The sequence below is a fragment of the Sciurus vulgaris genome (assembly GCF_902686455.1).
Source record: "Sciurus vulgaris genome assembly, chromosome: 10".
Classification (NCBI taxonomy): Eukaryota; Metazoa; Chordata; class Mammalia; order Rodentia; family Sciuridae; genus Sciurus; species Sciurus vulgaris.
In genome coordinates, this window is record NC_136470.1 from 90380737 (window position 1) to 90408736 (window position 28000).

At 34.8% G+C, this 28000-nt stretch overlaps 1 protein-coding gene and 1 long non-coding RNA gene across 6 annotated transcripts in view; one reads left to right on the forward strand and one right to left on the reverse strand.

Annotated features, from left to right (window-relative positions):
• Positions 1-26633, reverse strand: part of ATP11B (ATPase phospholipid transporting 11B (putative)) — a 117489-nt gene extending 90856 nt beyond the window's left edge. For 4 of the 5 annotated variants that reach the window (XM_079100862.1, XM_079100863.1, XM_079100865.1 and 1 more), the window contains exons 1-4: positions 26341-26633; positions 10049-10165; positions 5216-5305; positions 3316-3396 (exon numbers count right to left, since the gene is read on the reverse strand). In XM_079100862.1, coding sequence (XP_078956988.1) covers positions 3316-3396; positions 5216-5305; positions 10049-10165; positions 26341-26367 — 315 coding nt within the window. In that variant the 5' untranslated portion in view covers positions 26368-26633. The remainder of the gene's footprint in view (positions 1-3315; positions 3397-5215; positions 5306-10048; positions 10166-26340) is intronic. The other variant, XM_079100866.1, reaches the window with a different exon arrangement.
• Positions 26634-26713: 80 nt separating this feature from the next.
• LOC306637940 overlaps positions 26714-28000 on the forward strand; it is an 85515-nt gene continuing 84228 nt past the window's right edge. Inside the window, exon 1 of the long non-coding RNA XR_013757320.1 lies at positions 26714-26997. This is a non-coding gene — a long non-coding RNA (uncharacterized lncRNA). The remainder of the gene's footprint in view (positions 26998-28000) is intronic.

Below are 28000 nucleotides of genomic sequence, written 5' to 3' on the forward strand. Positions count from 1 at the left end.
TGTTTTAATTTACTATCTTACTCAAAACCCCTTAGTGACTCTCAATCCTTAGAGCAAAGAATCTTGCAGCTTCCTTAATTTAGCATCTATGCTCATTTCTAGTATTATCTCTTAGTATTTTCCTAGAGAGGCTCAAACATTAGGTGGTCTTGTAATTAATTCCCCAAAATAGGCTTGCCTCTTCTTCCATTAGGTCTCTGAGTTTGTTTCTACTTTATATTCTTCATTTGTCATTTTATCCATCTAAATAACTTTTAGATGTTATTTATCATCTAAATAACATTTCCCCCACAGAATCCTCCTTGATCATCCAGATGAAGTGTTTCATCCCTTTTCTGAACAGCCATGTCTAGTGAATCTTATTACCACTCTATGCAGTTATTTTTGTATTTGGTCTTACCTTCCTACTTCATGGAGTTAAAGCTCCTAGAAGGTAAAGACCATCTTATTTACCAGAGCACTATATCTTGTGTTACACAACTGGAGAGAAGACATCACATGTAAATACAGATGGGAAAGGATAAAAACAAACAACTGGTGATAGTCTTTCCTATTTTGGTAAAAGTGAAAAATGCAAAAGCAAACTAAAAAGGGAGAAGAAAAGAATACCAGGAAGGTTGGAACATGGCAACTTTCACTTCTACAATTTTCCTAAAATTTATACTGTTGATATATAGTGACAGACATAAAACTGAATAATACATGGAAGGAAGTACTTTCTGTGTTTATTAAATGAGTAAAACTCAGGAATCACTGTTGCAAAAGAGAAAAATCCAAGTTCTGAAATTTTGTTTTGAGAAAGGGAGAAAAGCCTTATAGATTAAATTTTCTCTTGGAAAACTATATAACCTTTTATATTTACCCTTTGCCTTAGTTGTCAAGAAATTCTCATTTAAATTTAGTACTTAACAGCAATAACCATACTAACTCAGGTTTGAAGTATAATTTTCCTGCTTCCTACTTTAGATTTTATGCATTTTTACTTAACCCATTTTAGAAAGAGACAGGATGTCAATTATTATTGTAATTATACTAAATGCTTATTTTATGGATAGGCATCCACCATAATGTTTTTCAACTCACTTAATGGTATCAAATCCAATTAAATGCAGTTCATATTTGGCCAATGTATACTGGGAAATAAGGGCAAGACAAATTAACAATATTTTACATTGCTTTAAAAAATATTCAATAGCTTACTTAATTCATTTATTCAGCAAATACTTACTAAAGCCCCTACAGGTGTATAGTCTCATTCAGGTCACCTGAAATAAGCGAGTATATAAAAGTCTCTGCCCTTACAGAGCTAAACATTTGAATGAAAATGATAAACTTATAAAACAAACATTAATTCAATAGAATACCAAGTCCATTAGTGATATGAAGGAAAAAGACAAGAAAAAAAAAATGAGGGAATGGTATGGTGTGACCAGGAAAAGCCAAAGTTCAAGTATCTCGGTAAAATGAGGAATTGAGCCATGCAATTAATCTGGCAGAAAAACTTTCCAGGAAGAGTATAGCTAGTCGTAAAGCTTTGAGACAGGAGCATGCTTACTGCATTTGAGGACAAGGAGAGGGGTACGGCTGGAGGACAGTGAGTAAAAGGAAAAACAGTGGGAAATGAAGAAGGAACCAGGAACTAGACTGTATGGCTGTGTGGATCATTGAAAGGGGTTGTGTTTAGGTCAGAGTTTGACAAGAAACCACTGCACAGTTTTAAATGGGAGGGTGGTATTATCTGATCAATCTAGTTGATGTAGGGAAACATCAGGAGAGCAAGAGTAGAAGCCAGAGATGATTAAGAGAATAATGCAATTGTCCAGGGAAGGGATCATGGTAACTTGGACTAATAAGGTAGATCTTGAAGGTAGGGACAAAAACAGTCAAAGCATGAGGATGCCAAGGTTTGGGGTGGAGAAATGGCAGAGTCATTAATAAACTGGGGAACAGTTCAGCTTTAGAGAGAAAAACATGAAGAGTTCTGTTTGAGATTCTTGTGAGATGTTCAGTGCAAAGGTTGTGCAAACAGTTGTACATGTGTTGGACATTCAAAGAATAGTTTCAAGATAGATATAAATTTGAGAGCTATTAACATACAGATGGAACTTTAAATTACCAGACCAGAAGAAATCACCTAAGAGGAAAGTATATATAGAAAAGAGGTTGAAGGGATGAATACGTTACTTTGATGAGAAAAATGACATCTGCAAAACTGAACAGAATGATTTGAATGCTTACTGAATTATATGCACAAATTCTAGTCTTCAACAGAAGAGTGAAAAAAGAAATTAAACTGTGACACAATATTCTCTGCTACACTAGATGCATAATATAATTGTTAATCTATAGACTCTGTTCATCCTCCTTACATAATAAAAAATATACTTCATCCAAAAGTGTTTGTCTATTTTATTTTCATTTTGATCTATATACCTTATCCCTGCACCTTTTTTTTTTTTTTTTTTTGTAGCACGACTGAATCCAGGGTCACTTAACCACAGAGTCACATCTACAGTCCTTTTTTTACTTTGTATTTAGAGACAGGGTCTCACTAAGTTGCAAAGGCTGTTTGAACTCCTGATCCTTCTGCCTCAGCCTCCCGAGCCACTGGAATTACAGGCGTGTGACACCATGCCCAGTCCTATATGTTATAAAATGAAAGTTCATCACATTTAGATAAGAAAATTCAATTAACTCTCTCAGGTGTTAGGGATCATCTCTGTGTAACTGAGAATGTTGAGACTTTTTGAGAAGTGCTAGCTATAACAACAAGACATTTCTAAGAATGTCTTTCTTAATTAGCATATTTATCTAATAATTTTGTATCTCTACATCTAGATTTTAATGTAAATTCATAATTTGGCCAAAACTTTTTCTTTTAAGGTACCACTTTACATAAAAGTCAATTTCACTAATGAAAGTTGTAAAAACTAGGAAAGCACTTTACAACATTTATTCACAAATATTCAAGCCAGAAGTATGTGCTTTACTCCCTATAAATATATTCCGTTGAACAACATTTTCTTTACATATCACCAGACTCTACTAAGATGATTATAATAAACTTTTTCATATATACATTGGTTTATACATATAGTATTCATTTTTAGAGGCTTCCTAGCTGTGTCAAGGGAGCAACATATTTTAACAATGGTAATCATTTATCAGTCATCAGGTATCTGAAATATAATACACTGGCTACTGCTTTCTTATAGAAATTCTTTTCACAATAATAAATGTTTCTTTGTTGTGGAAAGATTTAGTGACTTCTAAATGAACTGGGTGAAAACAACAATAATAGGAAGTATTTCATACCTGCTTTATGGCGGTTACTGTTATCACAAAAAATAATGGAAGTCCACTGGTAATTGGACTGGTAGGTGTATCAATCATGAGCTAGATTAAAAAGAATGCAGAGTATTACATTTTTATATTATGTACATCATACTATTAGCATCTAAAATCTCATACTATTATGCAGCAAGTCTAGTTTAGTTTATAATTTCAAAACTTTGCCTTATTGGCTATGATATGAGGATTGGTAGAGTATTTAAATCTATTATACACCTATATATATTGCAAGAGTGGACTCAGTCACTCCACTTTTTTAACACACAGGGTACTTAAGTTCTTCTTCAATATTGCCTAGAAGTGGAGCTACAGCTGTTCAGTTCTCATTTTACAATTTATTTGCACATCTTGAAAAATGCTGGTAAATCTGTCAGCAATTTTTACCCTAGCATTCAGAATAGACTCAACACTGCACAGTGAGAACTAGAAATGGGAGTAAGGGAAAGGTTTTTTTTTCCTACAAGCAATTTTGTTCTATCCAGCAGAGTCAGAGGGGGACAGCAAGGAAAATGATGCTGTAATTAAAATGTAAATCATACAACTGAGGTTTCAGTAAGTTGCTAGAGAAGTAAAGAAGTATTTGTAGTAATTATATACGATAGGCAAGAACATGGGCCTTATGACTTATTACTGTTCCTTTACTCTGGATAGAGCAATTAAATTTGTTCTATTCCACAGACATGCTAAATTCCTGATCTTAGCTAGTTATTTCACAAAGCCATGCATGCTCTTTGCATATGACTAATATAATTTCTCACTTTTCTCAGAAAACCAAGCAGATGCTCTCTTGACATAAAATCAGAAGTTCCTTCTCTGTTCATGAAGGAAAGCAATTAAAAAAAAAAATGTAAATGTTTCCCAAAGCATTCAAATGATTAGTTGACTAATATTAATTTTTCTTTTGAAATCCCAGGTTCTACTGAGAGAAGAGTAAAGAGCTCATAAAAAAATTCATGCCACATTAAAAGAAATTTATGAAGTTTTATCCTAAAAGAATAACCTCTGAAGGAAAATGATAATCCCTATTTCAATATCTTGACTTATATTCAAGTTTCACAGGCTTCTCTCTTGATAATTTTTTAAAATATTAATGAACATCATCTTTAATAACTACATGATGGTTCTATAGATAAAAAAGTATTTACTGTCAAACATGTAGGTTGTGATAATTTTGATACATGAAAAAAGTATAATGTGAAGATTTAGAAAATGGCAAAAAAAATACATATAACAAACAGAAAAAGCTCTGCTGAATAAAGAATCTGTACTCATGGGAATTCTTAAAAATTAGAATTGTTTAAAAATTTTTGAATTAAAATTTGTTTATTTGAGATGGGGGTTTCACTATGTTGCCCAGGCTGGCTTTGAATTCCTGGGCTCAAGTGATCCTCCTGCCTCAGCTTCCTGAGTAGCCAGGACCACAAGTATGAGCCATTACACCCAGCTAAGATAAAACTTAAATTAAAATAATTAAAAACGAAAGAATTTCACTTTATACAGAGATGATTCCATAGGCAGGCATGTGCCAAAAATATGTACTGCCTTTTAACAGCCAAAATATGTTCTGAAGCAGGATTCTGAACTATGATAGGTTATATCTTGGCTTAGATTTCAGTTATCAGCTCTACAGTACATTCATAATGAAACAAAATACAACTGATCTTAAAATTCACAGGCTATTTTTTAGAAATCTAGATGTGATTTAGATAATTTATTCTTTGAATACATAGTGACACTTAGTATATTAAAAAAAAATGATCCTATGGTCAAATACCTAAGAATACAACATAAATTTTCCCTGTTCTAAGACATATTTTTAGAAACCATGTTTACAAACAATAATCCATTAAGTGATAAAGCTTACCTGAACCAAAAATATAATAAGAAAATAAAAGTTTGCCACTCTTCTGAATTGTTCAAATAAATTTTTTGGAACAAAATTCCACACAGTATACTACAAAAAAAAAAGAAAGAAAGAAAAGAGGTATCAATAAATTAATGTCCTAAAATAATATGTACTCTGTTGATGCTTGTGTGTGTGGGGGTAACTGATTGAACCCAAGGGTACTCTACCACTGAGCTACATCCCCAGTACTTCTTATTTTTATTTTGAGACAGAGTCTCACACTAAGTTGCCGAGGCTGGCCTCAAACTCAAGATCCTCCTACCTTGGGCCTCTGAGTAGTTAGGATTACAGGTGTGCAGCACTGAGCCCATTCTTGTAACACTAGATGCTACAGAAACTATTTCTCTGGTTTCTAGATTTCAATAGTTCTTATTCTACTTTCCTTTTCCCTTTATTGGTGATTTTAGTACAATTTTAAAAAATTGAACCTATCAATTTTGCTATTAAATTGTTGATTTTTTAGAAGTTAGAGAAAGCAGAATAAGACAATATTTTAATAATTTATTTTGGACTTTTGTTATACAAAATTAAACCTAATGGTAAACATGATTAAGAGTTGATAGAAATGCTGACACTAGATAACATTTATTTTATTTAGTTCAGTGTCAGAAATAGGAAATGGTCAAATTATTCAATTATTCTTTTTTTAGTATAGAATATGGAGAAATTACCTAGCATTTTTAAGAAATAAGAATGTTTTAGAGGGCTGGGGAGATAGCTCAGTTGGTAGAGTGCTTGCCTTGCAAACACAAGGCCCTGGATTTGATTCCCAGTACCGCAAAAAAAAAAAAAAAAAAAGGAATGTTTTAGATAAGTTATTAGTGGGAAAACCATAAAAAATTTCATAAAGGGGAGTTGGAAATGATCAAGTGTGTTACATGAATATTATAAACATGCCACAAGGAAATTATTATTCTGATTAATAAAAATAAAAAATTAATAATAAATAATTTAAAAAATCTCAAAAAAGAGATGAAACTCTATCACAATGTTAATTTTAAAAAGAGAGTAGAGTTTAAAGGTCAAGAGCACAGATGCTTGGGGCTTAAACCACTGTGTCCCAAATCCTAATTATAACACTCATCAAATAAATAACCTTGGACTTAACCTCTCTGTATCCCACATTGTTCCTCTATAAAATGAGGCTAATAATAATGCACATATCTTATAGTGTTCTTATAAAGATTAAATCAACTAATATATTTATGAAGAACTTAGAATAGAGCATGGCTCATCCTAATTGCTACATAAGTGTTTGTTATTAATTAATCAGCTCAAAATGCTGTTTTATAGGGACAAGGTAATATACTAAAGATTTTATTTGCATCATTACTCACAACATAACTTTATATATGAAATAGGGAGACAGTTTATAGAATTTTTGCTTTACCCTATGTATATTCTCCCAGTAGAATGTAAGATCCCTGAGACCAGGGATATTATTGTTGTATCTCAGGTGCTTAAACTACACTTGGCACAAGGTTGGAGATCAAAAATTTTGCAGAATAAGTGAGTGAACAAATAAAAATTGTTGAAATAGGTTTTTTTCCCCTCAAATATCCTGACATCAAATAATGAAGCCTTAGTGGTTGTAACTAATTTAAGAATTTTGAATAAGCAGTTTGTCTAATTTCCTCTGGTGCAATATTAAATAGTTTTAATTTTTTTTTTTTTGGCAACAACTGGGTCATATCCTCAGCCCTTTTTTTTTTTTTTAAAGTATTTTTTTTTATTGTAAACAAATGGGATACATGTTGTTTCCCTGTTTGTACATGGCGTAAAGGCATACCATTTGTGTAATCATAAATTTCCTCAGCCCTTTTTATTTTGAGACAACAAGATCTCGTAAGTTGCTTAGGGTCTTGCTGAGTTGCTGAGGCTGGCCTCAAACTTGTGATCCTCCTACTTCAGTCTCATGAGTTGCTGGGATTATAGGCATGTGTCACTACACCCTCTGAAATTAAATATTTTGCAAGGAAGTTTAAATTCAATATAGGATAGTTACTATATGGCCAATGAAATGAAATAAAGACACATCATGCATCTACAATGTGTACAACACTTAAATGACACGGGAAACAAAAAAACTTATTACTAAAGAGAGGAGGTTAAGAATAGGAACTGGGGATGTGATTGTGGTAAAGTGCTTGCCCAGCATGAGTGAGGCCCTGAGTTCAATCCCCACCACCGCCAAAAAAGGTTATGAACAAAATATCAACAGTTATATTCAAAGATTAAGTAAACGAAAGAACATATGAATAATTCAAAGGAAAAGAATAAATGAGAAAGAAAAATTTAATGAAGAAGGTCAAATCTGACAGGGGCTTTAAACAAGGAACATTCAACAAGCTGAAAATCAAAAGCAAATATGGAAGAACATTTGAGAAAGGACAGTATGAGCAAAGCAAAGGGACAGAGGAGGAAAGTTCATCATAGCATTGTGGGATACAAGATAATATAGTCTGGGAACAGTTTAAGGAGATGACAGGATAGTAAAAAGGCAGTAAAAAGAGAATAAAGAGAGTCAGGCCTCACTTATACAAAGGAAAAAAGAAATAGCATCTACACAAATATCTATAATTCTTCAAAATTGGGTTCAAAGATATGAATTTTATATTTAAAAAAAATAAAACTACAATCTCCACGAAATTTTACATTTTAAAAACTGTGGCTAACAAGAAAAAACCTAGAAAAGATACGCTGGCAGGCAAGTTCAACATGAGCGTGTGGAATAGCCAAGTAATCTAGTTGGGAAGGTTATGAAAGCAATAGTGGCATGATAAAGAAGAAAGGAGGTAGTAATGACATAGTCCTTATTTATGATGAAAAAAAATTTAAAAGGCAATGCTTATTTAAACATCTATATTTTCGGAATTGTGGTCAAAATATGAAACTTAATACTGCTGCATACGTCGTAATAAGCCATATGATGTTATTTATTTAATCCTAAAAGTTTTTAAGAAGGACAATCAACTTTCTGTACTGGCAAAAGATTTTAATTAAGTGGTCCTCTGAACTCCCGACAGATAAGAATAAAAAAAAAAAAAAAAAAAAAAAAAAGACTTAAAAAAAAGCCTGAAAAGTGTTTAAAATATAGAAATGGAACAGAGTTTGGAAGGAAAGAAGGAAAAAATTGTGAATGGAAACAGTAAGAATTGGAAATTTTCGACTTCTTAGCTTTGAGATACTATCTAGCTTCCACAGCTATGGTAGCAAAACAGCAGAAGAAAGCTGCAGTCTTATCATCAAAATGTAAAAATGTAACAGAGATTAGAGTTCAGAATTGGAAAGGTAGCTGGAAATTAAGGGGAAAATACAAGAAAACCACACAAAGAAAATGACCCAAATTCAGAATATAAATGACATCAACCCAGGCTAGCAGCTACACTATATACTAGAAAGGAATAAACTAATACTAACACTTGTACCAAAAAATATGACTTTCAAAAGCATATGTTAAGTGAAAAGAAGCCAGATACCAAAGATCTGAACTGTATGATTGTACTTATATGAAATTCTAGAATAGGCAGAACTATAATTATAGCAAACAGATCAATGGTTGCTAATGCTGAGGGTAAGAAGGAGGGGAACTGGCTAAAAAGGGGCATGAGTGAAGTTTGTGGAGAGATGGCTATATCCTACATTTTGACTGTGGTGGTGGTCACATGGCACACATTTGTCAGAAGTTATCAAATTATACACTTAAGGGCTGGGGATATAGCTCAGTTGGTAGTCTCACATGCACAAGGCCCTGGGTTCAATCCCTAACACCACACACACACACACACACACACACACACACACACACACACACACATGATGCGTGCACAAACACACACACAATAAATAAATAAATAAATAAATAAACACACACATACACACTTAAAACTGCTGAATTTTCTTGTATTTAAATGATACTCCAAGTTAAGGAAAATCTTAAAGGTTTCAAGTACTTTAATTTTCCATATAATTTACTAAAAACTATGTCACTAGTATATAGCTCCTTCATCATCTCAGATTCTGGTATTTCCTCTTCCTACTGGCTGCTCTAGAGCCATTGTCCAAAATAAAGGATATCATTAATGGGTATGTCACATACGTAAATAATGCGAAGGCAGAAAAAAAGGGATAGGACAAAGGAACACCAGAACTAAGGTAATTTCCTTAGGTAAGATGAAATCAGGATTACAGAAAAAATATCTCTCTGGAAGGGAGGGAAGGTACTTGTTCCAGTGTCCTATCAAGCAATAGCTATGGTTTAAGAACTTTACCCTCAGTCTCTTTTGACTCATATCTTCTATAACTATACTGTTCAATAAGATAGCCACTAGTCACATATGGCTCTTGACATTTAAATTAAATTAAAAATTCAATTTTTCAGTTGCACTAGTCACATTTCAAGGCCACATTAGCCCTATGTGGCTAATGGCTATCATATTGAACAGTTTGGAAAATATTTTCCTCATAAAAGTCTATTAGACAACATCCTGTATAATCTTCAATTTCAAATAAACTAAGACATCTTTAAAATGTCACAGAAAAAATGAAACAAGGAAGAATAAGAGTAAAGCAGTAGTTTGGTACCATAAAACGTTTACAGAAAAGTGATAAGATTGGAGTCAGCAGGCTTTAAAGTCACATGGTTCAAACTCCAGTCTAGCCACTTACTAGTATGTAACCATGGGAAAATTAAATATCCCACCAAAAATTTAAGAAATTTAAAATGAGTATAATAACACTGTCAAATAGACTCAATAATAATAATTTAATAATAAAAGTGTTAATCTTTACCTTAGATGAAATGATCCGGTTATCTATAAATTTCTGAGGTGTGTAAAGTCCATTCTGAGGAAACCTGTTGGCTATGTAAATAGTTCTTGTGTCACTTTGATGTGGTGGGTCAAAACCCTAAGACCAAATGAGAAAAAGTAATGTTCATCAATAAGGTTAGGTGGTATGATACTTTATAGGTGGTTTTATTTAATTAATCAGATTACAGATATTATTACTGGCTTTACACTGCAGATAGACTCAAATCTAATTATTAGGTTTATTTCTTCTGCAAATAAACAGGTATGTTATCTTCAGATATAAATAAACTAAACCTTCAGTAATTAAAATCATTCATACTGCCAGATATACTACTACAAAGAAAAAAAAATCATATAGGAGACCGATTTGAGGACAAAGTTTCTTTCACCACTGAATTCCTTCCTTTTCAGTCTGGTATTACTTGTCTTCTCATAGGATAGACATACCGTGTCTGACAGCAGACATTTGCCTTTATTTTTACCTTTTCTACACCAAAATCAACTTGGTTTCAAACAGTTTTATTCCCAGAGGATTTACTATGCATTACATAGAGTCTTGCCCAGATATTGTAACTGAGACACAAATATGGATGTATTATAATATTACTTGAGGAACACATATACTGGCCTCAAATTCAGAAGAAAATCTTTCAAGGTACACTGGTAATAATCTCTACTGGTAAGTTTTCACTGGTGAGAAAAATACCAATATCTTATTTCTATAATACTCTACTCCCTTCCAAACTTGTAAGTGAATTTTCAGGACTTCTTTGACAGATGTTGGGAACCCCTGACAGGTTGAAAGCAATTCCCAACTACAACATTATTTTTGCTAACAGGCAAATGATTAGGAATTTCTTTGATTTTTTTTTCATTTTTAAAAATAATGATCAAGAACTATTTATTAGTACTTACTAGTACTGTTATTAAAAGTCAATTATTTGATATCCACAAACTTAAAATGATTCAGATAATACTGAAGACTCTAATTTGGTAATCCACAAAGTAATCTGGTTGCCATTTAATGCTTAGCATTCTTACATTTCAACTAAGCAGACACATACAGATCTGTAACCCTAACCCTAACCCTAACTCTAACCCAATTAACTAGAAGGATATTTTGTTTAGTTCATCAAAATACTAACAGTGTTATGTATGGTATTCACCTAATATTCTTAATTAAAAATTTTATTTTGTGATCTTAGAAACAGTGAATATGGGACTATACACACTAAGTCCATCTGTATGCTCCATAAAATATATGATGTGTAATTTTATTTGTTCGTGCTATTTAAAGTCTTATGATTTTCAACCCTGTCTTTGCAACACTTTGGAATAGTGATGACCACATTTTGCAGATGTGCTATGTCATTATATGTCCAATTTCAAAATGAGTTTTTTCAAGGAAAAAATATGATGGCATGCATATTTGTTTTCCTTATAAATTTCCTATTAAACACTTCACAATTTTGTAAAAAAGTGAATGAGTGAGCAAACAAATCATTTGAATGCTACTGCATCCGTCTATGTCTTTATTTTTCAGAAGAGGTTCACAGGAATTTTCTCTACAAACAGGCATATTTTTTTAGCATCCACTCTGTGACCGTGTTAATACATGTCCCTCCTCTATGCTAGTTCCTATCATCTTCTGCTTCAGTATTACTCTGCTTTCAGCTCAACTCAACAGACTGAGATGGAAACCTGCAGGAGCTAACAAAATTGATAAAATGCACCTGATATGTTATTACTTTTATTTGACACTAAATTTACAAATCAACAGGTAAATTTCTGAGATAAATTAGAGAAAAAATTTTGTAGATTTGAGGGTCTGAAATAATATATAAATCTTTAAGAAGTTGTCAAAACTGAGATTAAGAACCACTAATACAGAATTTTATTTTATTCTTGCAAAAATCAACCAATGAAAAGTACTCAAAATAACAGAAAGAGAACTATAGTTATGACTAGAATTCATATATTAACGAGTACAACTTTTCATGAAGCCAAGCTCATCATTCCCCATTCATCTCTACGGGATGATATGAACCAGTGATCATGTGCTAAAAGTTTGTACTCCTGAGATTTAAACAATTATTTCAAGGGAACATATTGAAATATTCCTAAATAAAAATAATTTTAAATTGAATTGGATTTAAAAAAATTTATGCAGCACATTCACATTCTAAGATACCACAAATTTAAATGACAGCTCTAAAAGGAGAATATGTTTGTTTTATTCATTTTGAGTTTTTTTTATTTGTGATTAATTCATATTATTTCATTCAATCATATTATAATCAATAGCATGCAGACTGTGTGGATGTATACGTGTATGCATCACACACACACACACACACAAAAAGCATTTAAATTTGAGATACGTGACTGATGTATAACTACATGTCCCTTATGGAAATGAAACCTATAACTTTCAGCTCAGTAGCATCTTCTCTACAAATTAAACTCATCATGAACTGAATAAAAAGAATAAAACTGTCCAAAAAAAAAAAAAAAAAAAGTGACTTAGCAGGGTCTAAATGGACGTTTGTTCTGTGAATCCCTGAAATTGTATGCAATTTGCATATATGCACATTTTTTCTAATTGTGCATAAGCTTCATCAGATTTTCATGACATGAAGAAATTTTAGACCATTTAACCTAAAATTTTGCTTTATAATCAGTTCCCCATCCTTCCACTCTATATTTAAAACTGCCAAAGGAGAATCTTTATGTTTCAATAACACTTCTCCCTTCTTTAATGGAGTCAAACATCTATTATCAAAATTAACTGTATGACTATACAGTTAGTATGAATTCACATTATTTCCAGCACTCATTATCAGCAATTCTCTGGTACTGAGAAACAAACATCTGAAACTCCTTGATCAAAGGCTACCTGCCAGGGTTCAGAAACCTCTGGCACATCCTACATTTTCTTCTGTCATCTGAGACTAGTCATTCACACCCTCGGCCTCTTAATGATTGCCTATTCCTTTCACTTCTGATTTTATCTTCTTCTGGGCAAAGGAACTAAGATAGATTAAAGCTGCTGGGGCCACTCCAATTTTAAGTTAAGGTCTGTTAAAAGTAAAAAGTATAGATAGATATTGGTGACATAAATTTAAACTACCATATTCTTTAAAAAGTACAAAATTCAAAACCCCTGATGATATAAGAAATATGACCCATTTCCTGCCAATGTGATGAAATGTTAGCAATTCAGGCCTTATTGGCCTTCAATATCATCTAATTTGCTATTATCTCTCATATATTTAAGATCAAACCACAACTATGTTCTGGTTTGAATATGGGACAATCAGCATGGATACTTAATAACTTAAGAAGTAACTGGATATGCTTATTTAGAGGTAGGAAAGAGGGTTGGATTTGAAATTGGAGTTCTGCAAGCATAAGGATGATGGTAAAGCCAAGGATAAGTAGGAGCAAGAAGAGGATAAGGGCAGGAGAAGGAATTCTCAGGGTCACCATTTAAGATGCATGGGGGAGAAATGGAATAAGCAAAGGAGAAAAATCAGAGTGGAAGGAGAACAAGAACTGAAGTGTGGCAGGAACCCAGGAAGAAGATGCAAAAGAATTATTTCATATGCTGCAAAGAAAAATGAGAACTGGAAGTCAAAGAAAAGAAAAGAAAAGGAGACAGTTAAATAATCAGGAAATCATTGGTGGCTTCTGCCAGCACAGTTTAAGGAAAATTAAAGGAACTAAAGTCAGACTATAATGTGGGTGAATGGAGGTAGACAGGATGGAGAAAAGAGAATAGCAGTTACTACTTAATTAAAGTTAGAAAACCTGGAGACTTTTTCATTGTTAACCATCATCACACTGACTTGTGATAACCAAAGACACTAGCTCTCAAGAGTTTTGAACTTCACAGACCAGTAAAACTGACAGAGGGTTGCCAACTTTTTACTTTTCAAACAAGAATATTAAGAAAACAGCAAGTAGGGAACACAAAACATGACTTATAAGACAGTTGTTCTTGAAAGCCTGAGAAACTTGATACAGTACTGTGGATTCTAAGAATATTTGTCGACTAAATACTGTGGTATCCCAGAGGCTTATAAATCAGAAAAAAGGACATCTACTAAATCCAATAATTTTGTATCAATATTGGTATAACAAATGTAGCACAGTAACATAAAATGTTAATAGTAAGAAAAACGATGTGAGAAGAGTATAATTCCCTGTACTATTTCTTTATAATTTTTCTTTTAATCTAAGACTACTTTAAAATACAGCTGATAGTTTAAAAAAATTGCAGACATTTTTTTCCAAAAATAAGGTCATCTATAAATTTATGCATCCACATTACACTGTGCTTTTTTTTTTTTTGCCATAGACCACTGAAAGTTTTACTTAATCTACATGGAACATCATCAGGAAACACATGGTCTAGGAGACTACCAACCAAAAACACTGATTAAAAGCATATCTGGTTATATAAGAACTTTCACTTCCTTATAAATTTCTAAGATGTTACTGTTTATAATTCATTTCAAAAATACACTAGACATTGACTATATGCTTAGAACTGTGGAAGTACCAAAACAAGAGGTAATGTTATTAGTAAAAATTGACAAGTACCTCATCTCTTTCCTGCTATTAAAATTTCTATTTCAATATTATAAACTTCTCAAACTTCAAAATAATTTTTGGGTTCCCAAGGTTCAAAATGAAAAAGAAGAAACCCTCAAAATTTGGTATACTGTCAGAAATCAATTTAAACATACCTGAAGTTAACAGTACATAACACTGGTAAGATGTGATATACATCAAGGTACAAGCAAGATCTAACTACCAAAATATATGTCACCTTGAGAATGGTCAAGGCTGAATAACTATAGAAATTCTTGATCACTTGTTTCCTCTTCCTCTACAAACCAGTTACCACCATCTCAGAAGTACCACTACTGCCTAGAAATTCCTTCCTTTAACTCATTCTCTAGTCTTGCCTCACTCTCAGGCAGGATTAAGATGCAGGAATGGGAACAGTAACAGGGAAAGGTACAAGTATTTCCTTTTTCCCACGGTGAATCCTGCTCCATACTGCTAATTTCCTGGGAAAAACTCTCTGGGTTTGAGTCCTAAATGACATAGAGAGCTGATCTTGGGAATGTCCATACTCTGAACTCTTCCTTTACTTCATAAAAGCAAAGATGGGTAAAGTGGTTTTTTTTTTTAAATTTTTTTATTTCTACAATCATGGACTGAACATTTGGAACTCTGGGTCTGGAAGAAGGCAGGCTGAAGTTCAATTCCAATGGCAGGATTAGGATTAATAGCATTCCTTCTGCACCAGTGTCCTGGGGTCAGGTTCAATGAGCAGTGCTGTGGTGGCTTCAGGCTTGCTTCAATTTTGATAGGAGGCTAGAAAATGCTATATATCTGTAAAATAAGTACGTTTCAAACCTCCAAAGAGTCAAAATTAATACCTGCTTTTAAAAACAAAGAATAAGCACTGGGGTTGTAGTTCAGTGGTAGAGCACTTGCCTAGCATGTGTGAGGCACTGGGTTCGAGTCTCAGCACCAGATATAAATAAATAAAATAAAGGTCTATCAACAACTATGAAAAAAACAAAAACAAAACAAAAAAATCATGAAACAAATGAGGCTGTATGCATGAAGAGACAGAAATGGAAAAGATCCAATAATAAATCCTGAAAATGAGAAACAGTCATTTAAATAAAAAATTCAGAAAACAGGGTAGGTATGGCAGTGCAAACTTATAATTTCAGTAACTCAAGAGGCTGGGAGAGGCTACTTGACAACTTAGTGAAGCCCTAAGTGACTTAGTAAGATCTGGTCTTAAAAAAAAGGGCTGGGGACTTAGCTCAGTGGTAAAGAACCCCTGGGTTCAATCTCCAATTAAAAAAAAAAAAAAAATCAGAAACCAGGATAAACTCTAGTATGGACACAAGAGAGAGAATTAGTGACTGAAAGCCAGAATTCCCACTGAAAGCAACACAGAGACAAAATAAGATGAAAATATGAACAAGAGGCCAAAAGCCACAGAGAATAGATTAAGAGGCTAATTTAACAGGTCAAGCAAGCGTTCTAGCAGAACATTAAAGGATGAGAAACATATTTAAAAAAAAAAGTGGTTGAAAATTTTCTGAGCTATAGAAATAAAAATCTTCAGTTTGAAAGTACACACAAGTGCAGAGTGAGAAAAACAAAAAAAAAAATATGAAAAAATATGATGGACAGATCATGGTAAAAATATCAAAGACAATCTTAAAGAGAGTGTGAAAGAAATTACCAACAAATGACAATTCAATTAAAGGCATATTTTACATCAGAAATAATGTCAGAAAGTAATACAATAAAATGTCTTTTCAATAGATTGAGCTGTTAACCTACAATACTTTATCTACATTAGCATACAATAGTAATTATGAAATAAAGACATTTTAAGACATAAAAACTAAGAGAGTTTATTACTCTTGACTCCTTGCTTTAAAATAACTGAAGGATATATTTTGGCAAAGTAAAAGTAAATCCAGAGAGAAGAGATGTATGCAGGAAACAATGGTGAGTATAAGAAATCAGTAGGGCTGGGCATGAAGCTCAATGGTACAATGTGTGTGGAAGCAAGCACCAAGGCCCTGGGTTCAATTATCTGGGGGGAAAAAACCCTCATTAAATTCTGTGGTAAAGCAAAATAAATTAACTGTTTAAAAAATAATAGAATACTTTTGGTTTAAAAACAAGTAGAACTACAACTCACATTATAGGAAAAATATTTGCAAATCACGTATCTGATAAAGGCCTTGTACACAGAATATATAAAGAATTCTTACAACTCAAGAATCAAACAAATAAGCAAAATGGGCAAAAAGCGCTGAACAGGCATTTCTCTAAAATAGGACCCACAAATGGGTGATAGGCACATAAGAATTTGTCTGACATCATTAGACATTAGGGAAATACAAATCAAAATCACATTAAGATACCATAGGATGATCATAATCAGAAAGGATGACCATAATCAAAAAGACAAAACAAGTGTTGGCAAGGATATGAAGACACTGGAACACTCAGATAGTGCTGGTCGGAGTATATAATGGTTCAAGCAGTTTGGAAAACAGGTTGGCAATGCCTCACAAAGTTAAAAACAGAATTATCATATGATCTAGTAATTCCACTCTTCAGGCATATACCTAAATGAAAATATTCATCCACACAAAATTCCTATATTCCCATATTACTTGTAGGTATATAAAGGTACTCAATAACTTGTAAAGGCATGGCTAGAAAAATAAATAAAAAATGAAAATATAACCCACAGCTTCTAATCTTTAAACAAGAAAATATAAATAGAAGAAACAACTTAAATGCAAAGTCAATCAAAATCCTAGAAAGATTTTCCATGGAATTAGACAAATTGGCTATATGTTGTAGTGAAGAGTAAAAGTCCAATGTAATCCTGAAAAAGAAAGAAAGGAAGGAAGGAAGGAAGAGGGAGGGAGGGAGGAAGGAAGAAGGGAGGGAAGGAAGGGTGGGGGTTCTATCCTACTAGATACTGAGACTTATTAAAAAAAAAAAAAAAAACCCGGCTGGGGTTGTGGCTCAGTGGTGGAGGGTTTGCCTGTCAACAACTAAATATATATATATTAAAAAAAAAAAAAACTTTTAAGAGTGCATTATTGGTGCAAAAAGAGATGAATGCAACAGAATAGAGAACCCAGAAAAAAGAGATCAAGATATACAAAGGAGATTGCTGGTATGTAACAAAGTTGTCATTTATATCAGAGAAGACAAATAACAAGTTAGCTGGGCAAAGATGGCTCATTTAAAAAACAGCAGTGGGGCAAATAACTACATAAGGAAGAAAACAAATTCCTAAGCTTTTCTGTATATAAGAGTAAATTCCAGATATTTGAAGTTCTAAATATTTGAAAAATCCTAAATTTAAAATGAATTGAATACTACAAAAAATAACTTTATTGATCCTAGTAAAGGAATTCTTATACAAGTAATAGAGAGCAGAAATCATTTACTTAATGAATTTACCTATGAACGTGAAATTTCTGTAAGAAAAAAATACCATAAACAAAATCAAACATTAGGGACAGACTGGAAGAAGATATTTATAACATATAAGATGAATAATTAGCATCTGGACTACAGACATACTATCCAATAGAAAAATGGGAAATTTATTCATATGAATAAAATAGCAGATAGCTGAATCTCACTAGCGATTAGAAAAATGCAGAGTAGAACAAAATTCGATACTGTTTCACACCCATTAGACTGGTAAATTTTTTTGTTTCACAGTATAAAGTATTAAGCAAGATATAGAGAGGAAAGGGAACTCTCATGCTTTGGAAAATAATTTGGTAACATCAAGTGACAATCATAATGCACACAACCCATGACCCAGCAATTCTACCTCTAGGTATTCCTCTTCAAAAATTAAAAAATAAAAACATAAACAGGAATGGTCACTGCAACATTTTCTGTATTTGGAGTGTGGGGGGGAGACTAGCAACAATCCACATACACTTTATTGAAAAAGAGCCACCTCAAAGACTAGCTGAGGCAGGAATTTTTTGTGTGTGTGTGTGTGGATTTGTGCCGGGATTGAACTACTGAACGCAGGGGCACTCGACCACTGAGCCACATCCCCAGTCCTATTTTGTATTTTATTTAGAGTAAGGGTCTCACTGAGTTGTTTACTGCCTCACTTTTACTGAGGCTGACTTTGAACTCCTGATCCTTCTGTCTCAGTCTTCAGAGCCACTGCCCTTGGCAGGCAGGGATTTTTTGGAAGTTCAAAATCCTAGCAACATGCTATTACAGTGTAGATGTTTAAGAAAACGTTTGAGTTGAATTAATAAACAAATGATAAAAATGGCGTTACCTAAAAGGTGATGGACAATTGAGAAACAGCTTTTGTTTAATGGAGAAGTAAAACAAAATACAAAATCCCTGCCTTTGTGAGATAATCAAGACAAATAATTTATTGAGTATGCTAAATAGTAACAAGTATTAAAATAAATAAATAAAATAAAGAAGGGACAGGTGATAGGGAAGAACAGGGGTTACAATTTTATTTTGAATACCCACAAAAGGCCTCACTCACTGATAAGGTAATATTTGAATAAAAACTTGAAGGGACTGAAGGAGCCTGCAGATACCCGGGGGAAGAACATTCTAGGTAGAGAGCAGTGAGGACAAAGATGCTGAGAATGAAGTGTGCCTGAGACACCTGAACTAAACAGATATAACAGAGTGAACAGTCAGGGTAGAAGATGAGAACTGGTTTGAGGGAAGAGGGGAGAATACAGATCAAGCTGAGACTTTGGCTTTTGTTCTGAATGTGATGGAAAGGCAAGCCCTTGGAAGGCTTTCAGGAGAGGAATTACATGATCTAATGAGTTTAATAAGATGACTCTGGCTGCTATATCAGAAACAGCAGGGACAGAAGGAGAGAAACAATGAGGTAAACCAGGAAGCTCTGCAATAATCTAGGTAACAGGTTAAGTGTTGTAGTCTGGTGTGGTGGCAGAGGAAGGTGAGAGAAAGGGTTCTCAATGCATTGTTTTTAAGCAGCAACAAAGAGGGAAATGTGATTTATTCCCTCCAAACTTAAAACTGCCCCCATTCATTCTTTTGTTATAAGCAAAGCATTTTAATTAACAAATAAAATTATAAAACATTTATGGTGGGGCTGGGGACGTAGCTCAGTTGGTAGAGCACTTGCCTCACAAGCACAAGGCCCTGGGTTCAATCCCTAGCACTACAAAAATATTTATGGTGTATAACATGTTTTGAAACAAAACATTTTTTGGATTCATGTGCCCTATCTATGATTTTTTCTGTCCAGATATGTAATCATAAGAAAAAAGTATTTGACTTTTAAAGAAATTTGCTTACAAGGAGGAAGTAAAGGAGAAAGGGAATGCATGAGCTATCTGAGGTACCTTAAAACAAAAGGAGTTCTTATCTTCTGAAGACAAATATAGAAATATTTATGGGTGAAATTATATAATGTCTGGGATGTGCTTCAAACTCACTCAAGGGAATAAGGATAGTCAGTGGTAGAAACAGATAACATAAGATTAGCTATAAACCCATTACTGATGTTCGGTAAGGGATAAGGGGGGGATCATCATACTATATTTTCTACTTTTGTATATGCTTGAAATTTTCCACAATAAAAGGTTTAAAGAAAGAATAAAAATAAACTGTACCAGGTATATTGGCTTCACATAATAAGAATTAGCAATAAAAACACACATCTCTTTTTGTTCTTAATTTTTGCAAAATGTAGCTGAAGGGAAAATTACTGTGCATATCCTACTTTCCCCCCTTTTCCTGGGGGTACTCTACTTCCAATTAAAATGTGGAGACAAACGGGTTAATTAAAACCTTCAAATTTGACAGTTCATAGAAATTTTGGAATATCTAGTAGTTTTAAAGAGAAACAGTATTTTTTTTTTTTTTTTTTTTTGCAATTTTTTTTCCTATGAACTCAGGGGCACTATGCCACTGAACAAGATCTTTTTATTATTATTTTTTTTTTAATTTGGAGGCAGGGTTTCACTAAGTTGCTGAGGCTGGCTTTGAATTTGCAATCCTCCTGCCTCAGCCTCTCAAGTAGCTGGAGTTACAGGTATGCACCACCATGCCCAGCTACATAAATTAACACTTAATGTTAACTAGGACAGACTACATATTACAAAGTTGGAAATAATTTGACAATACAACTGGCCCAACTGCAGATTCAATGGCTACAAATTAAAAATATTTGAAAAAGGAAACAGTAAAGATCATGTAGACTTTTTTCAAGTAGTTATTCCCTAAACAATATACTATATAATAACTATTTACACAGTATTTACATTGTATTAGGTATTTTAAGTAATCTAGAGATGCATGGGCTATACGCAAATACTACGCCATTTTATATAAAGAATTTGAGCATCTGCCGATTTTTTGGTCCTGGAACCAATCCCCTGTGGATAACAAGGGATGACTATCATATACAGGATAAGGAAAGAAGAAAATAAAAAATTAAACTATACAAATCATTCTAAGCAAGCCAGTCACAGCATAAAAATTTAGTGTTCCGGCAATCTCCTAAGAATAAGACAGTTCTCTCACAACCATTTCCAAGTGTGAAGAAGAAACAAAAATTCAATGCATGCTTCATTTGCAACATGGGGAGTTTACTGAATCCATTATAACCACACACACAGAGAACAATTTAATGCAAATATATATTTCTAACATGAAATACTGGAATAAAAATAGGTCTCTTAGTATTTCCCATATAAATGTCTCATCAAGATTACCCATTTCTTATATTGAATTTTATAATAGAGGAACTCCAGGAAAAAAAAACAGAACAAAATAAATAATCCCTTAGAATAAAATCTAACATGCCTATAAACTCAAATATCGAGAGTTTAGTTTTAATATTTTGAAAGAAATATGCATTTCTGATAAAATAAAAATTAGGCTAATCATGAATATTATCTTTTTTAGAACGATTAGCACTCCGCTTCAGAAACAAACTGAAGAACAGCATGGCTAGATGTTATCTAGAACCCCACTTCTGTTAATGTTGAGGAATTCTTCCCAATAGACCAGACCTTTACACACATTGGTTAGTATGTCAGGAAGCCGCTAGTCTCTTGAATATAACTGGACCAACACTCAAAGAAAATAAGCCCAGGTGAAATTAGAAAGTCCTTAGAAGTGAAAACTTCATTGAATTTACAGAGACTACATATAATCACAACCTAAGAACAGTGCTGTCCAAATACGTAAATCCCTTAGTTTCCACTTTTAAAACAGGTAAAAGTAAACCAAATAACATTAATCTAAAAATACATTTTATTTAGCCATTATGTTTGCGTATGTATATAACCCAATATAATTTCAACATGTAGTCAGAAAATTATGAATGAGATTATATCCTTTTCCCCTCAAACTAAGTCTTCAAAATCTAGTGTGGACTTTATACTTCCTAATACAGTTCAATTCAGAGTAGGAACATTTCAAGTCTTTAACAGTCACATGTGGCTACCATATTGGACAGCACAGGTCTAAAAAATATTTAATGACAATAACAGTAATTCATAAGGCTCTTTGGAGAATGCGGAACAAGGTCTCTACTTTGGTGCTGCTAGAAATATGTGGTTACTGCTTACCCCGCTGCATAACCAAGTGAAAAACTACGTATTTAAGAATATATGTCTGAATACAGAAATAAAAAAGCATATATTCAAAGATCTAGGTTCTTAAATATTCATTCTTGAGATTCAAATAGGCATTATTCATTACCTGGGAAAGAGACAAAGTACAATAATTCCAAACTGATGTTGAATTAAACTGACATTCATTCATTTCTATTCAACCAGCATTTGGTGGGTGAGTACCTACAAGGGCCTAGTTCCTGTCTTGAGTGCAAGGTTACAGAGACATGTAACATACAGTCCTTGACCTAAGATATTTACAGTCTAGTCTAGTAAATGAGATATCTAGACTTAATGTGCTATACAGAAACACACACTCACTTTTAATGTCATGCAGCAGCACTAATAAAAATATAACATGAGTCACACATGCAAGCCACATACATACTTTAAAATTTTCTAGTAACCACATTTTATAAGAAGAAAAAGAAACACATAAAATTATAATGATATTTTACATTTTTTCAAACTATTTTTAAAATCCAATGTTTCTTTTATACTTAAGGATGATCTCAATTTGAATTAGCCAAACTGCAAGTGTACCAGATGGCATTGTTATTCAGGATAGATTTTTTTTTTTTAACTAAAAAGATTTTGGCAGTTATAGGTAGAGGGCAAAGAAAACAGCAGAGGGAGGCTTGCACATATTTACAGGTTTAAAGAAAAGAGAAATGGCAAATATTCTAATGGTAATTAATGGAGAGCAGGATCAAAGAATAGGATCAAAAGCATAAGAGGAATAACTAGCTTGGAGAAGAGCAGGGTCACACCTTCCTTTGTGACAGGTAGACAAGGGATGAATTAAACATAGGTATAAGCAAGTGTGGTGAATGTGAGGGGTGAAAGAATAGAAAATGAGGGAATTTTCTTTAAGGGCCTCCCATTTTTCCCAGTGAATCAAAGACAATTTTATCAGGCTCCTTCCACTACAAATATAAAGAAACTACATTTATGGGAAACTTGGAGAAACAGTTATTCTAATATGACAGAGTAAGCTGTGCTTTCTGCATTGCTACCTTTTCTAGTTTTCTTCTAGTCAATTTTGAATTGTCACTTTACGTTTAAACCCAGAAATAATATTACAGATTCATTCATTCTTACCTCACCTGTTCATCATTTATTCAGCAAACACTCAATGACTACTATATGCCAAATGTAAGGCACTAAGCAGAGTAAGGTCCTCGATGACTTCCATGTGTATCCCCAGTATTTAGTGCACTATACTACCTATTCACACTAAGTATTATGAATGTATGATATTATACTACCCTATAAAAAATGTGTCAACTAATATATATGCTTACAAAATCCTTTATTTAAAAGTCTAAATCACAGCTGTCCAATAGAATTTTCTGATAATGAATGTTCTGAACTGTCCAATATGGTGGCCAATAGTCACATGAATTCACATCTTAATTTTATTGGCCACATGTGGTCAATAGCTACAATACAGTTCTAAATAGTAGAATACAGTGGGTAGCTAATGGTATTGCCACTATTGTAATCGAAGTGCTGTCAACTATAATGAGTTAATACATACAATATGCTGTGGAAAATGAGTATACTATGAATAATATAAACTGTACCAGAAAGATTAAGAAAAAATTTTAGCATAAAATAATTTGAACACTGTGAACCAAAACCAGAGAACAAAAAAGAAAGAAAAAGAAAGTCTTTTCTTTCTCTTTACTTTCCCAAGGAAAACACTAACTTTATAATCAACCTTTGATTTTTCTCATGATGTCAAGTACTAAAAATATTTTGTAGAGCTAAGGAGTCAAGCATTATATATATATATATATATATATATATATATATATAAAAGAAGTAACTGGAGTATAGTTGTTGTTTATGTAATAAATTTTTTGTGTAAGAAGTAGCTGAAACTCAGGATTCATAAAACAAAGTGTGCTTGTAACTCCTTGTGATTTTAATGTCCTCAAATTTGTTTCATTTTAAAATAAACCTAATGCTAAAGTACATGGTGACTCAATACATTGAGCAAATGAAAGTATAACCTAGACTTTGAATTGAACAATTCTTGATGTAGTAACTAATTCCAGTTATTACTGAATAGCTAGAATAGCTGTTTATGACTAGGATATGAAAATATACTTTCATTACTCTGTGTATTCACTGCATTTATGTATAATTTAAGTGACTACACAAACTTAATCACAGCTACAAAGTCCTACAATGGCACAGGTCTGATTATATACTTAGAAGATCTGATAACGTAAAAGTAAAACCAGTGAGGTGAGCAACTAAATATCTGGGATATAATTTTTTTTTAAATGCACAGCAACTTGTTCAACTTGTTAAGTATTCCAGTAAGACAGATGTCTTATAAATTAACCACAGAACTTTTGGTTCTTCCTTTCAGTTCTGTTCATTTGAAGCCATTTTTTTTCCAAATGTTACCAGATTTTCTGTCTTGAAGATGAGCATGATTATAAAACCAGGATTTTATTCAGGCTAACAAAAATCCTTAACGCTGAAAAATCTACTAGAAAAAGCATTAAGAGAATCACTTTAGAACGATCTTCCATACAAAATGGCAGGTAAATGATTTTTAAATCAAATCTCGTATACATGAAGACTTGGCAAATCAAAGGCACGGGGAGATCAGATCTGTAATAATTAACTGCCAGAATCAAATTACTGTGCTACAGCTTACTGCAACAAAGGCAAAGAATTACAACAATAATGACATCATTAGCTTAGTTTCCTAATAAAGCATATCATCTGGAATACCTGAATTTACTGCTAGCTAAAAATAAAGAGCCAACATTTGTATGAGGGAGTGAGTGGCAGGCAGTTCTAGTTTTATTTATAAGTTTTTTTTTTTTTTTTTTTTTTTTTGAGAATGATACCCATTGCAAAATATAGTAACAGAAGGTTGACTAAAAAAAACACCATACTTTTTAGTCTTAACATTAAAATGTTGTTTTTAGAGCAGGGAAAAAGATATTGATGTTTTAGTCCCGCAAAGTTTCTGCTTCACTAAGATTTATCACTGCCTTTATAACTAGTAAACAAAAACATGAAATGTAGAAGCATTTAATTAATGTGATTTAGAATAAAGAGGAACAAACCTCATCATACAGGTAAGTTATTAGGTATTAGGATTCTTCAGCCTGAAATATTTTCTGTCCTAATTGTCGCCGTTGCCTTAGTAGTGTATTTTTGGGGTGGCAGTTGCCAGAAGACAGGAAAGATTTTCCTCTCTGAATAAATTCTGGGAAAGGTGGTGCTTTTTTAAATGTCTTAAGTCAACCTTTCCTAAGATTTCTTTCTTTTTTCTTTTCCTTCAGGTGCTCCAGGAATAAAGTTAACCACTGGTTCCAAACCTGTTTCGTTCAAACAGCCTTAAGTAGAATCGGATTAAATGGGGGGAGGGGGAGGTATGGTTCACATTTAAAAGTTTCGCTTGGGGTGGGGTGAGGACAAGGTAGGACGGAAACTAGTTCTTCCTAAGTACTGCACATCTTTACCGAAAGGAGATGGGAAATTGGCATATTCTTTCCCTCACTCAGGCCTTGGGTAAAAAATTCTTTGGTCGAGAGGTAGATGAGATAAGGTATCTTCTGCCTTGTCAATCAAACAACACTAAATCGTGACCCCAAAGTGCCACGAGGGGGCTGAAGACAAGTCCTCCCCGGCTCTTCACCCACACCTGTCCTAAATTGCTACAAGCAAGAAACGCAAGCCCTTTTCTCTCTCCAAGACCTCCTCGCGTCCAGCGCCCTAACCGTCTCCTCAGGGGGCACCCCCTCGCCGCTCGGGATCCCCTTCTTCTGACGGAGGCCGCCCAGGAGCAGAGCGAACGAGGAAGTACCCGAGAAGCGCCGGCAGGAAGCGGCTGCCTCCTACCGCGCGGCGCCAACCTCCGCGGCCCGGCTGCGCGGGGCTTCTGTGGTCCCGGACCCGGGGCCCGCCTCTGCCGCGGCCTAGCTCGGCGCCGCGGACCCGTCCCGCCACCAGCGGCCGAGAGGCCACGCGTGGGCGGGCGCCCAGGGGTCGGGGGGCGGGGGCCACCTACCAGCTGCTGCCGGACCCAGCGCCACATGCCCCCGCCGTCGCCGTCGCGGCCCCGCGGGGCGCGGGGGCCCAGGGGCTGCAGGTGGAGGCCGACGAGCCAGAGGGGGGAGCAGACGAGCCCCTCTGGCTGAAGTTCCGCTCGCCGCCGCCACCTCACTCCCCGCGCCGGGTCCCCATCCCGCCGAGCCGGCCCGGAGCTCCTACAGGCGCGGCCCCGGCGCCGCCCCCGCCCGGCGCAGCTGAGCCAGCCACCGCGCCGCAGCCACCTTCATTATTGACCGTTGTCACCCGAAGCACCCCCACAACCCCACCCCCGCCCTGCCCGGCCCCCCAGCCCCACCCGGTCCCGCCCCCGCCGCCCCGGCCCGCCCCCGGACGTGACGAAAGGGGGTGCGCGGACCACGGGGGCCGGCTGCTCCCCGCTGCGGCTCTGAGCTGGGGGTCGGCAGTGCGGGCGGGGGCAGAGGCGCGCGCGGTTTGTGCGCCTGCGGCGGCTGGGGTTAAGTCGCTCCGTAAGTCTGCCTGTCTCGGAGTTCGCAGCTAGTGGCCCACTCCGCTGCCTCTGCCTCCTGTTGCAGGTCTGTTTCTGGCTCTTTGCCCTCTTGGGTCCACGCGCCCCCCAACACAGACGCGCAGTATGGAGTGTATGTGACTGAAGGTTAGTCCTCACAGGTCCCTGTTGTGGTTCGATTAAATTATCCAAGACTCTGTCAACCCATAAATCTTCCCTCTTTAGCAAATAACTGAGATGGGGCTAGTGGGTTTTAAAGGGTTCCAATTTCCCAGCGCCTGGTGGAGCCTGCATCAGTGTGTACGGGAGAGTGGAGGAGATATTCTGTCTTGCGTTGCTAAATGAGACAGGTGGGAGAAAAATAATTTCAATGGAAAAGTAGTTTGCTTTTAACTGCTAAAATCTTGTAGTCAAAAACACCTTACAAGTATCTTGACTTACTGGGCAAACCTAAGTGTGCGAATGACAAGGTAAGAAGAAATATAAAAGCAACTGCACCAAGGCTTTCACTTCAAAGGTCTCACTTTATTCGAAAGCAGCCCCATATACCTCTTGTGTTATGCATCTGTATCGTGTGCTGTATCTTGCTGATTTAAAGCACACTTCACCAACAGACGGTCGTTTTTGTGCTTTGAAAAAAAAATCAAGCAAAACAAATCTAAATCTAGATTAGCATGACTAGGCAAGCCGTTGCATATGTATACACAGTCTTTTAGTTTCAGTAGGCAATCCTTATATAATGCTTATCCAGCTCTACAAATAGAAGCTTCCTTGCAGGATTTTTGTGATCTATAAAACTAGCAGTGGGATTTTATATTATAAATCATCCAACTTCAAAAAATATCTAGATATTTAAAGAGAAAAAGTAATCTTACTCTTGTTCTTAGGACTGAAGCTACTTTATTACCCTAAAATGAAGTTCCAGTGCATTTACTTATTTCCTGTGTATAAAACATTACTCCCATTCATGGAGCACTGTGTCCAGGACCTGTATCAAGCTCTGTTTGCATGCTCTAATTTGAACCCCACTGATCTTTTGAAGTAGGTGTTATATCAATAATGTGAATGCAGATATGAATACTCAGGTTAAGTAATTTGACAAAGCAGTTTCCGATTGTCAGGCAACAGAGTGCATGCTTGGAGATGACCA